A 24,673-nucleotide genomic window follows, 5' to 3' on the forward strand; every position below is an offset into this window, starting at 1 on the left:
GGGTGCCTCACCTTGCAGGGGTGAGGAGGTCTGGCTGTGCCGTGACCATGACCGGGAGGACCGGGAGCCTGGCGGTTGGGGCCTGGCTTAGTGGACGCAAGGGTAGCCCCTACCTCCTGTGGTTGTGGGGTGTAGTGTAACCAAGGGGGGACAGAAACGTGTTACACGCCCCCTAGCCGCTGGGGTCAGAACAGTGCTTTTTATCTGCATTTAACTCGCAAAAATCCTGCTGGGTCCATGTTTGAAATGAATCTCCTCATCTTTACGACCGAGGATTAGGAAGCGAGGAGAGAAGGCCGTCATGCAAATCGTACGCGTCCAGCCCATATTTCTCCCTTGGTTCCTTGGCACGTGGTTGATGTTAACAGCAGCTGCATCTATTAAGCACTGACTGTGTGCTAAGCCCTTACCAAGCCTCCACACATAAGACCTCATTTATTTTTATTTTTTAAATTAAATTAAATTAAATTTAAGTTCAATTAATTCACGTATAGTGCATTATTAGTTTCAGAGGTAGAGGTCAGTGATTCATCAGTTGCATATAACACCCAGTGCTCATCACATCACATGCCCTCCTCAGTGCCCATCCCCCAGTTACCCCAACCCTCCACCCCTCCCCTCCAGCAGCCCTCAGTTTGTTTCCTGGAGTTGAGACTCCCTTATGGTTTGTCTCCCTCTCTGATTTCGCCTTGTTTTCTTTTCCCCTCCCTTCCCCTGTGATCCTCTTGTTTTGCTTCTTAAATTCCACATATGAGTGAAATCATGTGATAGTTGACAAGACCTCACTTAACCTCACAAAGTCCCACTGAGAAGAACCATGGGAAGACACAGAGGCCGAGGGTGGTAACATGCCCGAGGTGCACGGCTCAGAGCCGTGGGTGAGAGCCTTCCCATTGGTTTAACTGGAGAGTGCAGGCTCGGGACCCAGAAGACAACACTGGGGGTGGGGGTGGGGGGTGTAGACAGAGGGGCCGTGATGAAGGTGAGGCTCCATCCCGTAAACCTTGCCTCAGCGCTCAGCCTCTGCCCCTGTCCCCCAGCACACAGCATTCGCTGCTTTCCCAGACATCCTGCTCCGTGTTTTACGGTCCTTCCTGTTGGAAGCACTTCTAACACTGAAAATAAAACTGCTGACCCATTCTCTGAACTAAGTGAGCGGCCGGGAGGCATGGATCAGCAGAAGCGCAAAGCAAGAGAAATGGACAAAATAAACTTTTCCTTAGGAAATGCTGTGTAGTCTCCTTCTGCCCTAGGTTCCCAGGCAGAGGACGTAAGCATTCTGACCCAGCCAAGGGCTCAGAGCTCCCCAGATTCTGCTCACCAGCAGACCCCGTTTTCTGATCTTTGGGTCCTTGGAGCACGCTGAGGCCAGGCCAGTGGCGTCAGAGTCTCCTTTTGCGTCTGTGCAGCTGGTGCATAATTGGTGTTCCCGTGAGGCTTCTGTGTCAGGTGACATCCGAACAGAGGATTCCCAGCAAGCAGTGTTTGCCAACTGTTGACTTTGGCTCTTTGGAACATCATCAGCGTATGGGGCGTTCGGAGCACACCTGTGGGCGCAGGGGCATGTGGGGGAGTTAGCTCCTCAGTCCCTAGAGGAACGGAACCCACTGCATCGAGCTTGATGTGAGAATGACATGGTTGGCAGCCACACTTGAGCTGCCTTCAGGCAAAGAAAAGACCTCTTTTAACAGAGTTGACTTGGCTCCATTCCTGCCTCTGGGGACGATGGCAGGGCTTCCTGCTGCCCATTCATTGATTGCAAGCAGCTTCCTTCTTGCCTTTACTGACAGTCATGAGCCTGGTGAGTCAATGTGACCCCAGGGCTGGTGCCACTAACCTCTATCTCACTGTGAAGTGAGATCGACAATGGTGTGTGCCCGGCTGCCCGTCGGCATTGCTCTGAGAGTCTCAGGAGTTCCGGAGGTTTGACAGGTGTGCTGATGTACGAGAGACTCTTGTGCGCACCGCCAGCATTCAGCTCAGAGTGCAGGAAGAGAGGGGGTGGGGGTGCACCACAGTGCGGGAGCAGTGGCTGGGAGACTGTCCTTCCCGCTCTCCACTCTCTCTTCCCCTTCCCTCCCTTCCAGCAGCACCTTTTGTACTGGGCACTGTGTGCAGGGCTCTTCTTGTGCCCCCATGACGTGACTACAGTTTGAAGAGTAGGTGAGGCTATTCAAACCTCTGGCAGCCCGACACATTCTGGTTATCACTGCTTGCTTTCCATCCCCCCTGGGCTGAAAGTTTGCTCTCTCCCTAAGAGAGGGCTGGTTAAATCAGGGCCAACAGTGTTTACAGTAGCTGTATCTTAGAGTAGGACAAGCTTTGTGCGTTTTTAAGCTAATTTTTCAATTAAAAAAAAACAATCAAAGTTTCTAAAACTATGTGTGTATCACAGTGAGGGAACAAAAGTTGAAAGTTGCTGATGTGAAAATTTGATTAGACTGGATTTGTCCATGCTCTGTCCTCATCTCGATCTTTTCTTCCCAGGAACTGAAGCACCTCATCCTCGAAGCAGCCGATGGATTTCTGTTTGTAGTGGCGGCAGAGACAGGACGAGTGATTTACGTGTCTGACTCCGTCACCCCCGTTCTGAACCAGCCCCAGTCCGAGTGGTTTGGGAGCACCCTGTACGAACAGGTGCATCCCGACGATGTGGAGAAGCTGAGAGAGCAGCTGTGCACTTCAGAAAACTCGATGACAGGTCAGTGTGGCTCCCTCTGTGAGGCTCTTTGACCCTGGAGACCAATGTCTTTCAGTAAACAGATCAGGGAGCTTCAGGTCAGAAAAAGCTGCCTAAAGGTGAGGGCCTATATTTGACTTGGTTTGTGTAATGGCTTCATTTACCTGTAACATTTAAAAAATTTATTTTTAGTACGTGAATTTTTTAAATCCATTTTTTTCTATATTTTACCTGCAATTAGGGGATGTTGTCACTAGGAGGCGATATTGATACATTAGCCAGAACCATCTATTCTGTAATGAGATTTATGTCTCAAGTGTTTCATTATGTGTGATCCTGATTATAGGTGCTTATTACCTCGGCTTTAATTCCCTGCCATGGAGTTGTTATTGGAACATTTAAATACAGTCAGTTCTGCCATCATGCCACATGCATGTTGCTGAAAATCCCTGCAGTATACAAACTCTTGAGATAAAACTACAGGGCTCATGGGGAAGAAATGGGTTAGGACCACACAGTCAAGAATGAATCACTGACAGATAAAAATAAGAATAGGAACCGAGTAGAAATGGGAGCATAATTTTATACATTAAATGATTAAGAAATTCATAAATACAAGCATAAGTGTGACTCTGGACCTTGAGACTGGCGTGAAATTTACTTGTGGAGGTGAGTCTTGGAAGGGTTGCCCCCTGTGTGTTTGTGTGTGGTGGTACAAGGATAGTCCTGTGAAGTTAGAAGTCAAAGGAGAGTTGTGACAGCAGATATGGATGGGGTGGCTCGTAACACATGGCAACTGGGGGAGCTGGCAGGTGTCCGAGGTGTGTGCGTTTGTGGGCCGGTGTGGTCCCCTTTGGCCGGATGCACTTTTCTGTGTTCATGAGCAGACACAAAATTCACATTACGCTCAAGTTGATCCCCCATAGAGCAATCACACTGGAACACATTTGCCTTTTCTAAGCAAGTGTTAGGGCCGACGGCGCTGTAGCATGTGCGTTCCGCTGGGTCTGTGTTCGCTTCTGTGTCTGCCCGCTGAGCCTCACTCGACGCTGTGTGCTTGGTAGGCGTTCAGCCGAAGCCTGGTGAGTGAGGGAGTCATTGTTGTGCCGATTGCAATAGTCTGCTCGGGCTCCCATAAAAACATACCACAGAAGGTGGCCTCAATAGCAGAATTGTATTTTCTCACAGTTTTGGACTCTCGAAGTCCACGATCCAGACGTTGGCAGGTTGGGCTTCTCCTGAGCCTCTCTCCTTGCCTAGGGGTGGCACCTGCTCGCCGCGTCCTCTCGGGTCTGCTGTGTGGCCGAGCACTCCTGATGTCTCTCTCCTCCTGTCAGGACACCAGTCATAGGAGATTAGGGCCCCACTCTCGTGGCTTTGTCGAACAGCAGTCACCTCCTTAAAGGCCCCATCTCCAAATACAGTCACGTTCTGAGGTTCTGGGGGTTAGGGCTTCACTATACTGATTTTGAGGGGACCCAGTCCAGCCCCTAACACCCCTGATAAGACTGAGTTGTGTATTTTCAGAAGTGACAGAAGGACAGCTGTTTCTGGACGATACTAGTAGCGTTCTCGGCATTGGTGTCAGTGCGTATTAAAGGAGGGGGAGGGCGGGGGTTAAGGTGTGAGGACGGGGTCTGTGCTGTGCTCACCTCTGCGTCTCCGCAATGGTGACACCTGGCCTGGCACCGAGCTCCATGCATAGGTCAAACAACGGCGCTAAGACAGACTCAGAGAGACGCACTCTGCTGTCCCAGCCTTGAGCCGAATTAGAGAGCTCCATATAGAAATTCTAAGGAAGGCACCTTACAAAGTTAAGCATTCCAGAGGGATATGAAAAGGAAAATAAATCAGCCAGGAACTGTTGACAGCTGAAATCACCTTCTCCGGAAAGAGCCGTCTTTCCCTAGACTTCTGTGTCTGACCACAGGATGTGGCTTTTTGAAACCCAGTCAGGAGCCCTGGCAGATGGCGGGGGGAGTGATGGTCAGGGGGAGGTCAGGCTCTGGCCATGGGTTTAGCTAACTGACTCAGCAGAGCAGAGTGGACCCTTCTGTCCATGGGAAGCTTTCATGTGTCTGGCAGAGTTTAAAGGGTCAGTGTGGACCCCATTTGGACAGAGTGTCCTCGGGGTAAGCCCTGGACGGTGGCCCTGGCCGCCAGAGCTGGTGTACTAGAGGCATTCCTCCAAGAAGCCAGAAGACCTGGTGGACGCTGACCAGCGAGGCCTCTGAGCCTCCTTCTGCTTGAGCTCCTCGTCCGAGGGAGCAGGGCAGGCTGGGGAGGGGCTCCGTGCTCAGGGAGGACGAGGGGACTGGCTCTCCCAGAGCTGGAGAGGTGTGCTGTGACTCCCAGCACAGACAGCCTAAAAGCTCATAGACCCGGCGGGGAGCTTGGAAGAGCTCAGTGCAGCGGGAGGCTGTGGTTTGGAGGGCGCTCAGGACAGGCGGCAGGGGCTGGGCTCTGTGACCAGCCAACACGTAGCTGTACTAAAACTCAGAATAACAAACCCCAGGGATGATTTGATGCCTTTGGTCATTGGACGGAGTCTCAAGCTCTCCTGTCCCTTCATTGTGGGCCTTGCTGGGGGTCAGGGCGGGAGGGCGTGGGGCAGGGGGCCAGGCGGGTCTGTGGGGGTCATGGGGGGCTCAGCCTGGCCTCTCTGAGCCTCTCAGTGGCAGAGAGTTAGGCCTGGTCTGTGGGACCTGCAGGTGGCCTGTGCTGGCTTGCGGACGTTGAGGGGGCTTGGTAGGAGGGGGCGAGTCGCCTCGTGGCTGCGGGCCCACAGTTCTGCGCAGAGTTGCAGGGACTACAGTGGAGGTGGCAGCGGAGTTACCCTGTTCCCGCCGCAGAGGCGGTGATGACGTCTCGTGGGGGGCATCCTGCGGCGGCGTGGGCCGGGTTCCGTCTGTTGGGTTCATCCAGGCGGGGAGAGGTGGAGCCCTCACCCGCAGCAACGCTGCAGATAGAGAAGGAGCCGGGCAGGCAGCCCGAGATCCCGTTCTGGGTCTCCCTTCCTGACCCTCCTTCCCCTCTCCCCGCCCAGGGAATTCCCAGCTCCCATTCTCCACTCTTGCCCACCACCCCCGTGTAGAATTGAATGCACTGATTTAAGAAATGGGGGGAGCTGGAGGAGAAGCTGGAGGATGAAGAACTACACTCAAGGCCACGGGCCCCGTGGCACCCTGCCCCGTGGGCCTGCTCGCCTGCTGGCATGGCCTGTGGGGAGACGGGTGGCATCGGCCCCGGATGCCCAGGAGCCTGAGAAAGCATGTCCTTTCCCTAGGACTTGGGTGGGTGGTGGGCCGAGGTGGGCATTGTGGAGGTGCTCTCGCTGTGGCTCGTAAGAGCCCACTCCTCTCAAGGGCTAGTCCTGGCAGGAGGGTGAAAGGGACCCGTCATCTCAAGCTGAGTAACCGTGTAAATCTCGAGGCTCTGTCCACCAGCAGTGCCTGGCGGCGATGGGACTCTCCCTTCGTAGGTGTGAATGGAACGCTGAGGACGCGGGTTCTAGAGGGTCCTAGGGGCTGGCCATCAGGGGGTGGTGCCTTCCTCCCAGAGACAAGCGGTGGAGAGGAAGAAGCAGGTGGCCCATCGAGCAGGGAGCCCGATGCCGGACTCGACCCCAGGACCCCGGGATCATAATCTGAGCCGAAGGCAGACACTTCACCGACTGAGCCCCCAGGGGCCCCCAGAGACTTCTGTGCTTACAGGAAAGTGCCTGAGCAGCCAGCTTGGGTTCAGTGACGGAAAACCAACCCCAACTGGCTTAGTGAAAAGGACCTGGATCGGCTCACATCCCTGGAAGGGGCTTCCGGCTTCAGACACAGATAGGGATCAGACACTGGTAACAGTCATTCCTCGTTATCCGGAGCTTCATACTTGCGAATTTGCCTCTTAGCAAAATTTGTTGTAACCCCAACTCAGTATGCAGGGAGCGTTCACGGGCATTTGCACCCGTGCCCAGAGGGGTGAGGACTGGAGTCACGGGTGCACGTGTTTCTAGCCAAGGTCAAAGGAGATGATGCTCTGTCCTCTTGTTCCAGCCCTTTTTTCGCTGGAAATCAGCACTCTTCTTCCAGTGTATTTCGTGCCTTGTTGTTTGCATTTTTGTGATGTTTGTTGGTGATCTGGCAGTTCAGGATGACCCTCGAGAGCAGGCTGAAGTGCTGTGGCTGTGCTGTGTGGTGGGGGGTGGGGGGTCACGTGTCGGGGCAGCTGCTCGCAGACGTGAGGCACGGTGCTGGTGGCCGGCAGTTCGGGGGTAACGGAGCAGCCGTATCAGGTAAGGTTTCTACACAGAAGCACACGTAAGACACGGTTCTGTACCCACGGGGCGACGACCGTGCCGCGCCCGGAGGCTGGCAGGAACCTGTCTTCCCTGGAGCAACAGCTCAGAGTTTGCTAACTCGGTGTTTGCCGTGACGATAAAACGAAACTACGGTAGATAACAAGAATGGGCTGGACACCTTCTCCTCCGTCCCCTGGCTTTGTCGTTTTAGGCACGCTGATGCACGAAACATCGCCCAGGTTCAGTGCGTGCGTTTCGATGAGTGTGGACATACGCGCCCACCCACGACACCGTCACCGCCGTCAAGGTGCCGAGCATATCCGGCACCAGCAGACATTTCCTTGTGGGGTTTTTTGTGGTTTTTTCCCTTTTCTCTCTCTCTTTCTTCTTCTGTTTTTGCATAAGAACACTGGACATGAGCTCTATCCTCCTACCGTGTTTTAAAGCAGGCATTTCTGCATTGTTAACGACGGACACTGTGTTGCCCAGCAGACTCTAGAACTTCTCCCCCTGGCATGACTGAAACTTTGTACCCAGTAAGCGCCAACTCCCCAGTTCTTCGTCCCCAGCCTCTGGAAACTGCCGTTCTGTTCTCCGCTTTTGAGTTGACTACTTTAGATTTCTCCGGAAGGGAAATCAGGCAGTACTTTTTCTGTGACAGGATCCTGTCACTTAGCATTACGGTTCATCCATATTGTCACAAATGGTAAGTTTTCCTTTTTTTTTTTTTCCTAAGGCTGAATGATTTTCCACGGCTGAATGATTTTCCACTGTACGTGTGTACCACGTGTGCTGTCTCCATCAGTGGGCATCGGGCTGGTTTCTGTATTTTGGCTGTTGTGAACATGGCGTGCAGACACCTCTTTGAGATTCCTTTGCAAGTCTTTCAGGGTAGACACCGTGCCCAGAGGGGGGATTGCCTGGGCAGGGCGGATCCTCAGGCAGGCCCTTCTCACGCAACAGAGGGGTTTCTTAGCAGCTCCGAGCTTTCAATCGTCGCTCAGCAACACCAGCAGAAACAGACCGCCTTCTCCAGCAGTTCCAGCAAATATCCCACCACCGGCTCTCTGGGCTCCGCGTGGGCCACCTGCCCTGCCCAGTTCCAGTGGCGAGGGAGTCTCAGCGAGGGTGTGAGGCCAGCGTCTCTACCACAGGCACGTGGGCCTAAAAGTTAGGGGGAGGCCATTCCCTGCGGGAGATCGGGCACTGTCACTGATGGGAGGAAGGCTTGCTGGCTGGCTGGGAGAGCTGCCCTCTGTGGTGTTAGAGGTGAGCCTTAACGGGGAAGGATGGGGCTTTCTACCAGACGCAGGAGCACACTCTCATCTTCCGGGGAATGCTCGGGATATTTGGGTTACAGGCTCCTAAGTTGGAGGTGGAGCTGATGTCAGGTATGGAAGTTGGGAGGGATCAGATAAAAGTTTGGGGGGTGGTTTGCTGGAGAAATATCTCTTGTGCATATCTGAGTGACCCGTGCTCCAGCCCACGCACTATGGGGAAGGAGGGGAGCTGAGCAGAGTCCCAGGGCTTCCAAGTGATCCTGCCCCAAGGGGTGGGGTTCAGAGGGCAAGCAGCACAGTGAGCTGCCCGAGGGAGCCCAGAGGGAGCAAGTTCCCTGTCCATGGCCTTCCCCAGCTCCCCCCTTACCCCTGCCCGAGGCCTCTGAGCTCCGGCAAACCTTGATCCCGCAGGGAGCAGAAACTGGAGACCTCGCACCCGGAACCTGGAGCGCTGCCCTGTGTAGGAAGCGCCCAGCAACCCGGCTGCGCCGCGGGTGTGGGAAAGGGTGATGCATGGACGGTAAGGAGCCAGGTTTGTTTGGTCCGTCCCCCCCACCACACCTCTGCGCTCTGTTCTTTCTTTGTTCAGAGAACGGAGTCAGCGTTGGTTCAATATAGGGAAAAACTTCGCAGTGGTTAGCACTTCGTGCTGCTGGAGATGCCTGTGAGCCACGGCAGGATTAATTCTTCCCTCCTTCCCTACTCCCCCTCCCCCTCAGCTTCCTCCCCCCCACTTCTTCCCTCCTTTCCTCCCTCCCTCCCTTTCTTTATCCAGTTGCTCATTCATTGAACCGTGTAGGTATCTATTCAACAAATACCTGGTTGCACAGCCGTAGAAAGACTTGTGGGATGCAGCCGGTCCTTCCCCACCCGAGACAGGAGAGACAGGAGTTCTCAGCTGCTGTTGAATGAATGGACCCCCCCTTTCCTAGCTGTTCCAGCCCAGAGTCTTTGTGATAATCTGAGGAGAGCCCGGGCCATGTGGGTCCCCGAGGGCTTTGTCCGGAAAGCCCCTCGTGCATGAGTCACAAGTCCCAATCAGCTGTGATTAAGCTTCCCCATTGCCCGAAGTCCAGAGATGCCTTCAGCCTTGGGTCACAGGACTTGGCTGGGCCCTGCTCTGGACCCAGATAGCAGCTCATGAGAGCAGGCCAGCGGGGACCCTGGGCAGGCAGCTCTGCTCACTGACCTGTCATCGTTGTGTCTGTGAGCCGTTCACGCTGGTCATCCGCTCCAGTGTCCCTGCTTGTCTGGGACAGGAGACACCTGCGGGACTCTGGGTGCATTGAGCTTGTATTTCTCATTCATCCTAACAGCAGAATATTAACAACTGTCATGAGCGCTCTTCGTTTTTAAACCACTTTAGTGGGCATCAACCCTGGCTGAGCATTAGAACCAGTCACACGGGGAGATGTGACAGGAATGCCCGCCCAGGCTCTGGGGATGGTGCTGGGCATGGTTATTCTGGAAAAGCTTCCTGGGTGGCTATGATGCGCAGGGTTGGGCTGAGAACCCTTGCTTCTGTCGCCTCGTCACAGTCCTGTGCACAGGGGCCTGTTGACCCCAGATCACAGGAGAGGAGCGTGAAGCTGGGGCTCCCTGGCAGGTGCCCGGGGCCACACAGCTGAGGCCCAGCAGGTGTTACAAAGTGGATCTCGCTGTCAGTGAAAACAAAGCCTTTGTGTCTTCAGGGTGTCTGGATACAAAGAAGCCTCGGAAGCCTTGGCGCGGCCCTGACATGGGGCAGGTGGGCAGTGCTCAGTGGGGTTCAGGGCGCACAGGTGGTGGACGGTGTCAGAGCTCAGGCCTCGGGGTCCTGCATGATCTCGTGCAGTGCTTCTCAGAGTGTGATCTCTGGTCCTGCTGCCTGAGCATCACCTGTGAGCCTGTCGGGGACGCTCAGTCTTGGTGGGAACCCGGACCTACTGGACCGGGAGCTTGGAGGGCCCTGTAATCTGTATTTCGACTCACCCTCCATGTCGTACTGATGCATGCTGGAAGTTTGAGAACCGCCGGTCTGGGGCCACCGTCCTGGGACTCTACCCTGTCCTGGGACTCGACCCCACGTCACCTGGACCAAGTCCACCTCTGTTGACCCTTGTTGGGTTTTTCATCTCTGACTGTAACTTTCCTCCTGAGAAAGGTGGCAATGTAAAAGGCTTTGTGAAATGTCATATTAGCTGTGAACCTCAAGGCAAGTACGTATTTGTACTTGGAAGGTGAAGCCCGGTAAGATGTAGGGGTGCTCTGCGGGCCAGCAGCACCTGCACCTCTGGGAGCTTTGTGGAAATGCGGAATCACAGGCCCCATCCCAGCGGGCCTGACTCAGCACCGACATCTTCATGAAACCCCCCAAGGGATTTATATGCACGTACATGTTTGAGAAGCTTGCACTAAAGACTTCGGCAAGGTGTGGCTGGGGGCTGGCAGCCACTAGGGCTGGGGACATCCTTCAACTGCTGCTCCTGGCAGGAGGTCTCGGGCAGGGCCATGGAGAGTATGGGGAGAGCCGGGGGAGGAGGAGCGGTCTCTGGAGCTTGCTGTCCTCTCCTTGCTCCCCCTTTCCCCCAGCCTGCACCAGCCCCGGACCTCGCTCTGCAAGTCCAAGGGTCACAGTCTGGCCACTAGGATTGGGAGGAGGTTTGCGAGCCTGGCAGCTGGCATGCTCTGGCACAGAGCAGGAGGAGAGCAAGGCGCCGAGGGCTAGAGGACCCAGGCTAGAGCAGAAATGAGCCCCACTGCACATGATGCCGCAGAGCCCGGCGTGCACGGCCTGGATCATGCGCGCCTGGGAGAGCAGCCGGCCCGGGTCTGCGTTCAGTCTCAGCCCGTTCCAGGCAGCTGGGCCTCCTTCGGGACACATTGCAGAAGAGGGCGAGGGCCAAACCAGGTCAACCTCGGCCGCGCCGTTGAGTCCTTCGGGGGAAGAATGGCAGGCGGATAATTGGTCCCTCAGGGGTTCTGTGAACTGTGAAGCCCACCCTTGTGATATCAGTTCTGGAAAAAAGACCGTCTCTTTCCAACTGTCAGTCATGAAGGTAACTTCATGAAAACCATACTTGCAAATATCTAGCTTATTTTCTTTGCAACACCCGGGCTTCGTCCTTGGGCCGATGCCAGAGTCTGAAATCCAAAACACGTTCAGCAGTTCATTTCTTGCCTTATTAGGTAACACACGTAAATGGAGCAAAAAAAAAGAAAAAAAAATCCTGATTTTTATCTGAGTCAGCTATTAACAGTGTTATTGAGTTTCTGTTGTTTGAAATAGAAATAAAGTGTCTCAGTGGCAAGAAAAGCATGTTTATTTGATTTCGGCCCCTTGGAAATTGCCCAGGGGTGTAGCAAACACTTGGGCGACCAGAGAAGGCGTTTGGAGTCGTGCTGCCCGAGGTGCTCGGTAAACGCACATGAGGCTGAAGTCTGAGAGCCGGGGGCTGGCGATTTTTCGTATTGTCACAGTGGCTTTCCCGCGGGAAACCGCAGCTTGCTTAGATCTCTTCTCCCAGATGTTGCCGCGGTGCCAGTTCAGTTCTTTCTCGTGGTTAAATATTTATATGACCTGCCTGGTTTTGCTTCGCTTCATACATAGCATGCGGACCTGCGGGCCTGTTTGTCTTTTGCTCTCATATTTTATGTGGAAAGATATTTCATGAATCTGGACGGATTTCCAACACGGGCTGCTGGGTTCAGGATCACTCTGGTGTCCCAGCAGATAAAGGCTGGTGCTCTCCAGAGGGACTCAGGGATGGGGCTGGGGTGGGCCTGGGGGCGGAGGGGAGGCAGCTGGGGGTGGTGGGAGGGTCCCCGCACTTGGAGCTAGAGGGACCTGGTGCCAGTTATGGTTCATGGCCCTGTGCTTTGGGTGAGGGACTTGACCTCCCCCGGCCTCAGTTTCCTCATCTGTAAGTGCAGGCAGTGCTATACCCCTTATAGGACTGCCCTAGGCATGCATGAATGACCCACGGGATGGTGTTAATGAGGGTGTTTGGGGATTGTAGGGCTTTCTTTCGCTTTTTAATAATTGAGAAGCATATTTAAACACTGGTGGTCTTCCAAAGTGTCTGTCTTGCTCTGCTCTGTGTTCTTACCCTCTAAAATGTGTCTGAGGGTCTTGGCACTGTTGCCGAGGGAAGATGGGTAGACTTGGAGCTTTCTTAGCTTTGCCCAGTGATCATGGGACGGCATCCCCCCTTCCAGCCTGCGCGGGAGAACATCACACGTGCAGGAGCAGCGGAGGGGCGTGTGGATACACGACTCACTTCTGCTTTTGCTTGCATGCGAGCATTCATGCATCCACCCGTCCAGCCCGTGTGTACTGAGTACTGACTGACGTCGTGCGGGTGCTGTGCGGAGTGCTGAGGATGTAGTGCTCTGGCTGATGCAGTCTGGCTCTCTTGGAGTTGATGGTTTAGCAATGAGAGGAGACCCCAAAGAAATAATCACGTAGAACATGCGTCCCACATCAGGATGCTCATTGGGCAGGAGAAGTCCGTGCGGCACTGAGAACAAGTAATATGGGAGTGGGCTTGTTTGGCAGGTTGGACGGGGCCCCTGAGAGTGTGTGAGGAGCTGAAGGGGGCCGGCGGGGCGTGGTAGAGGGTGGGGAGAGTGGATGCTTGTTCCCACGGCAGCGAAGGCCGGAGGAGTCCTGTGACCGAGCTGCGGAGTGCACACTGTTGTAGGGGGCGCGGAGTGGGCTGGGGGAGTCGAAGTGGTAAGGGTGCCGACGGATGCAGAGGAGACAGTGCGCTGGGGCTGGGGCGCCGTCGGATGCTGCCATCAGCACAAACCGGGCAGCTGGAAACCACAGCGATGGGTGCTCTCACGGTTCCAGAGGTCAGAAGTCTATCAGGATGTCAGCAGTTGGTCCGCGTTGTAGGCTCTGTGGGGGGTCTGCCCTGTGCTTCTCTCCTGGCGTCTGGTGGTGGCCAGCAGTCCTGCCGCTCCCCTGCCGCTCCCTTGCTCTAGACGCACCCCTCCTGTCTCTGCCTCGGCCACACACAGCGTTCGTCCCTTGTCCCTGGGTCCAGACTGTCCTCTTGTCTTCAGGACCCGTCCCTGATCCAGTCTGAGTCGTTTCAACCTGTTTATGTCTACAAAGACCCTATTGCCAGGTGAGGCCACATTCGCAGGTTCTAGGGAGACATGCATTTTGGGGCACACTGTCCCAACCCAGTGCAGTGATAGTGGGGACAGAGAGAGGTGGGGACTCGGGGTTCTCAGGCAGCACAACCAGCAGGGAAGCCGGTCCACTCGCTGTAGCTCTTTCTCTACCCAAATAAAGTTAGGAAAGCTGATGATCGAGGGTCCTTGGTGACCCTTTGTCACTGCCCTGTATGGTCTCTGACACATCTTTTCTGCCAGAAATGAGTTTAATTGTGGCGAGAGCCGGGGGCTCCTCCTCTGTGGCCCCAACTTGCCGAGTTGCTTCAGGCCACAAATCCCACGCCTTCCGTGGGTGTGTTTGCATTAACTGGTGGCTGCCTGTGGGCCCTGCAGCCCGTGGTCATGGACCGACGTGGGGGCAGTGCAGAATGCGCCGTGTGCGCCCGTGCCATCTGTCAGTGTGTCAGTGTGACTGCAGGCCACCAGGGTCACAGCCCCGGGGTGGGGGGGTCCCCGAGACCCCTCCCCACCCTCACACGGTGCTCATTCCCGTCTGAGCCTCATGGATGGCGCACTGTGTCCTGCCCGCTCCTCTGCTGCGTTCTCCTGCCCCCTGCTTCCTCACCCACCCCCCGGGCTGCCCCTGCTGATGCTCGTCCTCCGTGGGCAGGACAGGTAGGCCTGCCCTTGGGTGGGGGGATAAGGAGCACACTCTCTCCCCTACTTCTCTGTGCCTCTCGGATCTGGTGGGACTTGGAATCGGCCCCCCATCCAGCTCTGGCGAGGCATTTAATTTCTCAGAAGTGCTCCTCTCCTGGGTTCACCCTGCTTCTCCTGCTCGCTCCAGCCCCTCACCTGCCTGCCTTCTGACATGATTCACTGCCCGATGCCTGGGTCCTGCCTCGGGCCAGACCTGGCACTTGGCACCGTCTTCGTGAACGGAAGCAGAACCAGACACCGTCCGGAGCCAAGGCCAAGGCCGTTTCTGCAGAAAATAGTGGAAGGTCGCCACCGTCGGCTGAGGGCAGGTCCAGAGGCGGGGGTCAGGGGCAAGCCAGAGAGAGAGGTGGTGCTGCTGTGATGCCTGAGGCGGGGAGGCAGGGGCACACAGCGGACAGTTGGTGGGCGTGGGGAAGTTTGGCCCCCCGCTTGGGACCTGTTGTACTGTGACGGGGACCTGGCCAGCTCAGGCCAGCTCGGCCAGTCTCTGCGGTACAGAGTTGGTTTCTGGACATAGGGGTTAGTAGCAGGTGTAGGCTGGCTGATGCCAGGCACTGTGCCTTGTTTCTCGAGGCTTCTTTAGTAGCTGGACCCTGACACCAGGGCATGGCACCCTGTCCCATCACTGGGCCCAAACCCCTTTCTCTTCCTGTCCTTGTCTCCCACGTCTGAGGACCTAGCATGTGTGGACAGAGTCACAGCTTGTCAGGGTCAGGGGTCTACGACTGAAGCGTGCCAGGCTCTGCAAGGCTTGACGTACCAGTGGGACCGAATGACTGGATTTTCCGTGGGTCATGAAGCACACTTCTCTGCCAGAAGTCACAGGGGCACGCAGCCTCCTTCACAGTGGGGCTTGAGGGGAGTCAGTGATGCACCCACTTCTATGAGTCTGGTGTTCACCGTGGGTAAGTTGGGGAGCCCTGCAGCCTCGCCTGAGCTGTGCTGTTGCTCTGTCAGGAAGCGGCTGGAGAAGGGGGCGCAGGGCTCTGCGGTGTCCAGGCAGAGAGGCACTTTCTGGCAGCTCCCGAGAGCAGTGAGGGTGTCCTGATTAAGGGATGGATGAGGTTAAGTGCTTTTAAATGGGTCATTATTAGTACTTGCCGTCCCCTTATCCATGCGTGTGCCTTGGACTTGGGAACTCTCAGTCTTGCTTTAAATTCACGCAGAGATCTCACCACATCCACAGGCTGCTGGTGCGTTCTTTTGTAATGCTGAGAATCACCTCCTCGAGGTCTGTGCTCTGTGTTCTCATCTCTGTATCATGGCTTTTTTTGAACCAAGTAACATCCAAGTAGTGCCTGGAAAACAGCAGCTTTGCAGTAAGTAAGTGTTTAAGATCCCCAGCCCCTAAAACACTGGTTCTCAGTCTCCGCGCACATCAGGATTTTATTGGCTCTTTCAGAACTTCCGATGCCAGGGCTCTGGCCCGTTTCTCTGAATTCGACCCTGTTGTGGTGAAGTCCAGGCGTCTGTATTCTTAAAAGCAGCCCTGATGATTTCGTTGTCAGCCAAAGGTTGCACACTACCGTACCCCCACCAAAAAACCCCCACAAAATAAAAGAGCACAGCCTGATCTGTTTTATAGCAGGACAGAAATTTCAGCAAGGTCAAAATAAAAAAGAAACAAAATGCTAACAATGTCATCAGTCAGCAACACAGTTGAAAAGTGAGCACATGAGCTTTTAAACCCTCCTTGCAAGCCTTGAATTCTTGATGAAGTATCTTTCGTCCTAACTCTGATGCTGGAGAAGGGAATAGACAAAGACTTTTCTCCATCTATAAAAGGAAACGATAACAAAAATAACCTACCAGTAGGATTGTGTTTAGGCAGATATACTAATTTTGAGTTACTTTAGGACAAATGAAAAGACAAATGGAATCATTGCTTCTTCCTGGTATGATGCAGGTTTTAGTAATAATCTCACGTGATGGCTGTAGTTTGTAATGCTTTGGTTAAAAATAACTCGATTGCAGAAACTCCAGCAGGATCAGGAAAATTAAAATAGTTTCCTTCAGCCTCACTAAAAAAAGAGACATATTTTTCTCTGAAATGTCATGATTCACCCCCAACGGTGAAATAAAAATGCACGTATAGCAGTGATCTTTCCTGTTTATTGCTTCCTCAGTAGAAGCTAATTGAGGAAAACATCTGCATTCAGTTTTCCCCTTATTTTTGTAGATTCTTTTCTTACACACCAACGAAAGCCTCGCCCGTCAGCCGTTTACCCAGGCAGAGATCCGGTGGATGGGTTTCAGTTTCGCCCTTTCTGGTGATGACAGAAATTAGTCTCAGAGGAGCTATTTACAATGTCATTCTTTAACCTTGGGTTGAGTGCACACGTTCCGAGGACCTAGACTCACGGGAGCTCCGCGTCGTGGGGACCTCAGAGCTCACATGGGCCAGCTTTTCTGCAGATCGCGTGCTCCCTGCAGAATGCACCTAGAAAGTGACCACCTCTGTCCTTTGGGGGGCACGCGGCGGCAGAGCTGGCCATGTCGGGGGACAGCCCTGTCTGCTTTGGAGTGATATGCTTGCACTCAGTGTGAAGTCCCCCCCGGTCACCCCGTCTCTGTGCTCAACTGCCTGGCTGACACTACGGGATGGGACTGGGAATGTGCACACACCACCCCCCGTGCACACGTGCAGACTCAGCCGTGGCCAGGGGGCGAGCGAAGAGTGTGGGCTTTGGAGCCAGAGTCTGCCACGGGGCCGGGTTTTACCCCAGACCACCCGCTCTCGGGGCCCCCGTTTCCTGCTCAGGGTCGGCATGAGGGTGGTGCCTGAGACAGTGGGCCGTGAGCTCAGTTGGAGCCGGCTGCCTTCCTTTCCAGTGGCCGGCAGCCTTCACCTGGGGGCCAGTGTCTAGACGCCCAGTCTGGGTGGGGATCTGTGCACACGCTTCGGGAGAGAGCACCCTCGGGGGAACGGTCAGGGAGCAGCCGTGGAGGTCAGGAGGGGAGGCGGGCCGAGATGTGGTTCAGGAAAGGTCTAGCCTCAGCCTGATGCTGCAGGGAGCTGGGGAGGCTGCTAGAGGCTGTCCCACCAGAGGCAAGAGAGCAGGCTGTCCTTGGTCATAGACCCTGAGAGGTGGGTGAAGCTCCCAGGCATCCTCAAACCGGGCGGCTTCCAAGCAGCTCCAGGGACAAGCCTCTGAGAAGAGGCGGTGTGAGCCGTTGGCTGAAGCACCGTCAGCAGCCGGGGCGGGGATCTGCCGGTCAGCTTGTAGAGGGGCCCGGTGATCTGCCTGGGGCACCAGCGTGTCCGTCCCAGGCCTGGAAGGCTGGGAGCCAGCCCATGGGCGGAGATGGTGACCCCCAGGCTTGCCCACAAGAGCAGCTGAGGCTCTGGGGCTCGGGCGGGACCCCTACGGGCCCTGCTCTCCAGGACCGGCAGCTCCTGGGACTTGACCAGTGAGTCCTTGTGGATGAAGGGGAAACCATTTTACGGGAGGAAGAGTGCGTGTCTCAGTGTGAGAGCACCGATTATTCAGCACATGCCAGAAACAAAGTGCATCAGTGAGCCAGACACGGTCACTGTCCACGAAGGAGCTGTCCGTGCGGCTGGGGGAGAACAGACAGACAGTCATACGGTGAATGCAGACTTCAAATGGCGATGTGTTCCAAGGCGGACGTCAGGAGGCTATGAACACGGTAGCGAGGACCCCTCATTCCCGTGTTGGAAGTGGTGGGGGAGCAGGGCGAAGGCTCTCTGAGGAAGCGGTGCTCAGACCGGGGTCAGAGGACATGGATGGAGATCAGCCGTGGGTGGAGGGCCTGGGAGTGTCAAGCACTTTCCCAGCCGTGGGGATGAAGGTGGAAAGGCCCTGTGGCAGGAAGGCATCGTGGAGTCTGGGGAGGTGGCTGGGACCGTGGTGTGTGATGAGGGGGAGGCCGGGCCGGTGACAGCCACAGAGGACCACAGCATGTGTGGAGTTTACTAAGAGCACAGGGAGCAGTCGCTGAAAGGACGCCGACATGATCTGATCTGCATTTTTATGCATGAAGACTTTTCTGGTGCAGGGGAGCAGATAGTTTTGTTTTTGGAATCCAAGAAGAAAGGGAAGGAGTGTTTACATACTACATGAAGTGCTGTGTGGAGAACTTCACACATATTTCTTACTTAATCCCTCATGACGAGCTTTCACTTATTTTCAGCTTACGAAGGTCTGGTTGTTCCAGCACCCTTGTTGAGAAGACTGTCCTTCCTCCAGCAGGGTGCCCTTGCTCCTTTATCAAAAATCGGTTTTGTGTGTGGGGGGGAGGGTCTGTTTCTAGACTCTGTGCTGGCCCATCGACCTCACTGTGCATAGGCCAGTTCCGTGCTGTCTTGAGTCCTGCAGCTTGGTCATGACATTGGGCTGCTTTCGTCTCCCTACGCCGTTCCTCTTTTCCGGAGTTATTTTGGTTCCTCCAGGTTCTTTGCATTTCCACGTGAATTACACAGTCAGCTTGCCTGATGCTACAGGAAGCCCGAGGGGAGCTGAACTGCTTCAGAGCTAACATGAGCTTGGCGAGAACAGACATAGGGAGTCTTGTGACCCATGAACGCTGCATCCCTCCATGTACTCGGTTTTCCCTTCATGTCCCTGGGTGTTATTGTGCTCTTGTCCGTGTATGGCCCTTGCACAGATTTATTCTAAGTATTTTGTGCTTTTTATGCCAACGTAGATGGGGTTTTTAAATTTCAGTTTCTGATTGCTCAGTGATAGAATACGGAAATAGAATTCTTTTTCTTGCCTGATTGCGCTGTCTCGGATCTTCATCGTACGTAGAATGTGACGCAGAACGGAGCTGGTGAGAGTGGACAGCTCTTTTTCCCGATTGTACAAAGAATCCGGTCTTGCATCATTAAATTCTGAGCCAGCTTAACTTTTTCAAGGTTGTCCTTTATCAGCTTAAGTTTCCTTCTGTTCCAAGTTTGCTGAGTGTTTGATGAGGAAGGGAGGTTGGATTTTGTCAGGCACTTTGGTGGCATCTATCGTGATGACCATGTGGTTTTTCCTCTTTAGTTTGTTCATAGGGTGAATTACATCGGTTGAGTTTTTAGAGTGAAGCCAGTCTTTCATTCCTGAGATGAGCTGCTGGGATGATGGAGTGCTGCACTTCTCGTGCGTCGTTGGGCTGGACTCGCCAGCATCTTGTGTACGGGTTCCTGTAGCTGCTTCATGGGCAGGGGGGGCCTGTGGTTTTCTCTGCTGTCCTGAACCCACTGTCTTCTCATTGGCGTTGACTCGTGTGAGAAACTCGGTGTTCTCCTCGTCTCCTCCCTCTGCACAGAATACCTCTCTCTATCCGGCTGGTTTCGTCCCCTCCCTCTGCACAGAATACCTCTCTCTATCCAGCTGGTTTCGTCCCCTCCCTCTGCACAGAATACCTCTCTATCCGGCTGGTTTCGTCCCCTCCCTCTGCACAGAATACCTCTCTCTATCGGGCTGGTTTTGTCTCCCTCCCTCTGCACAGAATACCTCTCTCTATCCAGCTGGTTTCGTCCCCTCCCTCTGCACAGAATACCTCTCTCTATCGGGCTGGTTTTGTCTCCCTCCCTCTGCACAGAATACCTCTCTCTATCTGGCTGGTTTCGTCCCCTCCCTCTGCACAGAATACCTCTCTCTATCTGGCTGGTTTCGTCTCCCTCCCTCTGCACAGAATACCTCTCTCTATCGGGCTGGTTTTGTCTCCCTCCCTCTGCACAGAATACCTCTCTCTATCCGGCTGGTTTCGTCCCCTCCCTCTGCACAGAATACCTCTCTCTATCCGGCTGGTTTTAAGGTTTCTCTTTGTAAGTGCTGTTGAACACTTGGATTCCGGTTTGCCCGAGTATGGTTTCCTGGTGTTTATTGTACTTGGTGTCCATTTGCTTCTTTAATCTTTGGGCTTATGGTTTTCATCATATTTATAAGAAATATCAGCTTTTCATTCTTCAGATATCTCTCCTGTTCTCATCTCTCCCTACTGTTTCTGGGGCTCCGATTACAAGTATATGAGATTGAGCGCGTTGCCCCGCAGCCCACGGATGCTCTCTTTATTTCTTTAAATCCCTTTTTATCTCTGTGTATTTCATTTTAAGTAGTTCTTTTTTCTCTGTTCAGGTTCGCTAACCCTTTCATCTGTCCTTTCCTCCGTCTTGTGTATTTTCCATCGGAGACATTGCTGTTTTCCTGTCCAGAATTTTCCATGTTGTGCTCTTCCTTCTCATCTTTCTGTTGGTGCTTTCCTTGACCTCAGGTGGTTTCCTCACAAGCATGATCAGTAGTCTGGTACTGGCTTGTGGGGGGGGGTCTCTGTGTGCACCTCCCACCCTGGTTCTCCCAGCCACCCTGGCCCCTCTGGTCCCCCTGGGGGGGGCATGTCCTCCGCTCGGCGGGCTCAGTCTGGGCCCCCCTGTCCCTGGGCTGCAGCCTGGGGTCCCCTCCAGCAGCATCACTGTTGACTGCCTTCTTTTGGGTTTCAAATGTGAAATCCTGTTTTTCACCTAAAAGCAATCTTTCCTGGTCTCAGGTCATTTTCTTTTTATTCATGGAAGATCTTCTTGGCATCACTGAGATCGATATTTCAGTATTGCCTGCTTCGCTGGACTGTGTTTCGTGGGGGGGGGGGATTTGTTGTGATTTCTCAGATCACTTCCTTGTTATGTGCTGCATTTTCTCATGCGTTCAGCAAATCTTCCCCCTTCCTCACCCTTTTATTCGTCCTCTGTTCCTAACGTGTGTTCAGAGTTGAAGTGGTTTTGGTCAATGTGTATTTCTTTTACACTTAACTTTTCTAGATTGGGGCCCAGTTGTCGTGGGGCCTGGCCGGGGTGGGCAGGGGTCTCGGCCGCCCCTCTCACTGGAACGCGGCCCCTCGGAAGTCCTCCTCTTCACGGGGCACGTTGGCTGCTGGAAGGCAAGGTGACACGAGAACTCTGCCCCGGCCTCTCTGTCCAGACCCTGGGACACTTCTCCTCTGCTTCCAGACTCCCCGGTCTCTTTCCTGGCTGCAGGTCTGGAGGCCTCTGCTGGGGGAGCCTTACATTGATTCCCAGGCAGTCCCTTATTTTGTATTTGTTGCGCCACAGGGCTGCTCACATTCACCCCCACCCTCCTGCCTGCACTGCTCCTTGCACAAATCCCTCCATGCTTCAGACCTCTTCGGGCCCTTGACACTGATTTTCGGCATGGATGCAGACTTTTGTTGCTATTTTTGTATTTTCTGATCATTTCATTAGCAGTTTGCAGGGGAGGTCTGGCTTGGCCTGAAACTGCATTCTGGAACAACGTGTCAGCCTGGGCTCCTTCCACACGCCAGGCAGCCTCCCTGCAGGCAGGGAGGGAGAGGAGGGTTAATCATTTACTGGTAAAATGAAAGCCCTCAGGCCTGCGTTTCTGGCATTTTTGTAGCATGATACCCGGAGAGGAATGTATGTCTTCCAAGCACACCCTAGCATATTCTAAACACGATGAAACATTTGTACTTTTGCCTGCAGATAAATAGCAGGAGAGGCGCTGGCTGCAGGGGGTTGGGGGGTGACAGGGGAGGGAGGGAGGACTGGGGGGGGAGGACAACAGGCCCCCGCTGGGGAATGGGGTGGTGGTGAGTTTGTAAGCAGAGCCTCGGTGGTGCTCCCCGTGGTCGTCCTGCCTGGGATATGCGCCCCGGAGAAAGTTAGTGAGCCGTGGGCTTTCCAGAGTGCCCTGCGAGCCCGGTCGTCGGTGGCAGGGCTGCTGCGGCCGGTCACTCACCACGGAGCTCTGTTCTTGGCGTGGATGTGCTCCAGGGCTCATCCTGGCCTTGGGACTGGGGAGAGGTTGTCTCCGCGATGCTTTGTGCAGACCTGCGCCGCCCACCCCTTGCCTGGCTAGCGTCTCCTTAGTGCCATCCCCAGATGGCAAGGTGGGGACAAGGAAGGGTTGACACAGAAATCAGACTACCGGGCAGAAAGGCTCCTTCTGAGTGTCGGTGGGGCCTGTTAGGGCTGTGCTCAGTCCCTATCGCCAGCCCTAATCATGGGTCCCTCTGCCTTGTGCTGTTCCACAGCCAGAGGCTGGAGTCCTAACCCGGAGGAGGGATGGTTCCCTGCAGGCCCCTCCCTGCTCCCTGCAAACGTCTCCCTTTCCAGGATGACCAGAGCAGCGTTCCGCTCGTTGACCGTGATGGCTCTCACCCGCGGTCACTGCTTCCAGCATCCTTTGCTGCAGACTGGCTGGGACTCCGTCCCCGAGGCTGGGCGTCTCTCTTCCCCTCTCTCGGAGATGGGCAGCATTAAATATTAATGCTAGTCTTACAAGTGTTTGCTTCTAAAATCTAAATTATTGATAGGCTTACATTTAAAATACAAATCATATGAATTTCCCCAGACAGTGCTGAGGCAGTTAGAAGTTTTGCTTTTACCGTATGGCATGACCTTTGTGAAGCACACTCAAAATTTATTGCCAACAACGTGCAGGGACGGATGGGTCTTTCGGAAGCACATTTCCCAAACATCTGGAATGCCTGGCTGTCCTGCATCTGGATGCGTGACAGCGGAACAGCCTGAGGCCTGGCTCCCCTGTGTGCTTCTGCCAGCCCAGCCCTGGTCACCAGCTCCTCTCTCACCGAGCTCCAGCCGGACAGGACTTGGCCCCATTCTCAGCGCCTCCCCCCCCCCCCCCCACCGCCATGAGCTTCCATGTATCCTCTTGTGACAATATTGTTCTCAAAAAAAGAATCTATTGGTCTGTGTGGTGTATTCCCATCCCAGGGTGGTGGGGCTATCTTTTGTAGTCCATTTTTGCCAGAATTCACCCCATCCCCACCCCCCTGATCCCCTCCCAGCCCGAGTAGTGAGCATCCTCTGTGATGTGGGAGAAGCCTGCCGGCCCGTGGTCTGCAAGGGCAGAGTGTGGTGCAGCCCACAAGTCGAGCTGGGTAAGGAAGCTTCCCCCAGTCGCTGCTAGGAAACCATGTGTCCTTACAAAACCCCTTCCAGACTCCGGTGCCAGTGTCCCTAGTGAATAAAGGGTTGTGAGCTGGCCAGTGCGACACACACATAGCCTGTCATTCGCTGGATGTCAGTAGCCTTCCCCTGCCTGGGAGCCTAGATACTGCTGCTGGGGCAGCTGCCCCGCCTGTCCTCCAGGATTACGAACTCCGTGAACACAGCCGGCCATGGGCCGCGCATCTCCCTGTGTCCCAGGGCCCCCCTGTTGGGGGTCATGGCAGGTCGTATCTTCATAGGCTCCTCAGGGGTCCCACTTCTGGTTATTCAGTCAAACGTGCATCTAGGTTCTGTCAGGAAGGGATTCGAATGAAGTAATTAAAGTCCCAAGTCAGTTGACCTTAAAAAATGGAGATCGTCCGAGTCTGACCCAATTGGGTAAGCCATTATAAAAAGCAGAGAATTTTATCTAGTTGGTGACAGAGGAAAGTCAGAGATCCCAAGCACAAAGAGCACTCCGCGTACCGTCGCTGGCTTTGACGGTAGAGGGGGCTGGGAGCGGTGGTCTGTGGGTGGCCTCCTGGGAGGGACCCCCTCCTGAAGGCCAGCAAGGAATGGGGCACCTCAGGCCAACCACTGCAAGGAACTGACGTGCCAGGAGCTCGAATGAGCCTGGAGACCGCTTCCTCCGCAGAAGAGCCAGCGATGAGCCCCGGCCAGCCACCACCTTGGTTTGGGCCTCCAGGGGCCCTGAGCAGAGAACCCAGTCAGGCCCATCCGGAACTCGGACCCAGAGAACTGTGAGCTGATAAGCGGGTGTTGTTCTAAGCATCTGGGTTTGTGGGAATCTGCTACGTGGCAGTAGAGACGAGGACGGGTACCGTTCGGGCCGCGGGGTTCCCAGAGCAGCAGACTGGGCACCTGCTTCGCCTGCTTGAGAAGCTCGCGACCTGTCTTCGCCATGAATGATTCCGCAAAGCTTTCTTTCCGAGCAAGTCTTTGAAGAGGGAAGGGGAAGGAGAGCCCTTTGCAGTCTGTTTCATGTGTGGTCTCACCTTCGGGCTCGTCTCCAAGTGCTGCGACCAGCTGCGCTCCCGGATCAGAGTCACGTGGCACTCGTGGTGCCGTGAGCCCCGTGCAGCTGAGGCCAGGGCGGGCTGAGGGACAGCCGCCACTCCATTCGGGCCGAGGGTTTCCTTAGCCTGGGGCTCTCTGACTCCACCTGAGCATTAACTCCCCCCTTCCCGAACTGCGGGGGCTCGGACGCTTCGCAAACTTGTCGGGCAGAGCCAGGTCTGCTGGCACACCGTTTCTTCCGAGGGGCTCTTAGAGACCTGCCCCCTGCCCCTAGCGACAAGGGGTGCACCCGTCCAGGGGCAGAGGAGCCTGAGTGACAGGCGGGAGGGCGAGGTGGCCTGGAATCCAGCCGAGTGTCAGCCTTCTGGGGGCGGGATCCGTGTGTCACTGTGCTGTCACCTTGTAAAGAGGGACCGTATGTGTATCATCTGTCATCCAAACCTGAGCACTCTGGGAGTGAAAAGAGGCTCTCCGAGTAACTATGCTGGGCCGGCAGGCAAAGCCGGGACGCCCGGGACCACGCCTGCCCCCCAGCTCCACCCACACGTGGACGCAGACCCACGCCTGGGAGTCTCTTGGGGATGGCTGAGACTGGCTTGCGTGCTCTCCAGGTGTCTCCAGAA

The 24,673-nt window shown here is 54.9% G+C and overlaps 1 protein-coding gene across 5 annotated transcripts in view; it reads left to right on the plus strand.

Annotated features, from left to right (window-relative positions):
• ARNT2 (aryl hydrocarbon receptor nuclear translocator 2) overlaps nt 1-24,673 on the plus strand; it is a 155,141-nt gene that overhangs the window by 54,717 nt on the left and 75,751 nt on the right. For all 5 annotated transcript variants that reach the window (XM_087856582.1, XM_045813121.2, XM_045813119.2 and 2 more), the window contains one exon: nt 2,488-2,701. In XM_087856582.1, the coding sequence (XP_087712708.1) occupies nt 2,488-2,701 (214 nt within the window). The remainder of the gene's footprint in view (nt 1-2,487; nt 2,702-24,673) is intronic.

Source organism: Ursus americanus, chromosome 28, assembly GCF_024610735.1.
Source record: "Ursus americanus isolate L20-20 chromosome 28, mUrsAme1.1.p, whole genome shotgun sequence".
Classification (NCBI taxonomy): Eukaryota; Metazoa; Chordata; class Mammalia; order Carnivora; family Ursidae; genus Ursus; species Ursus americanus.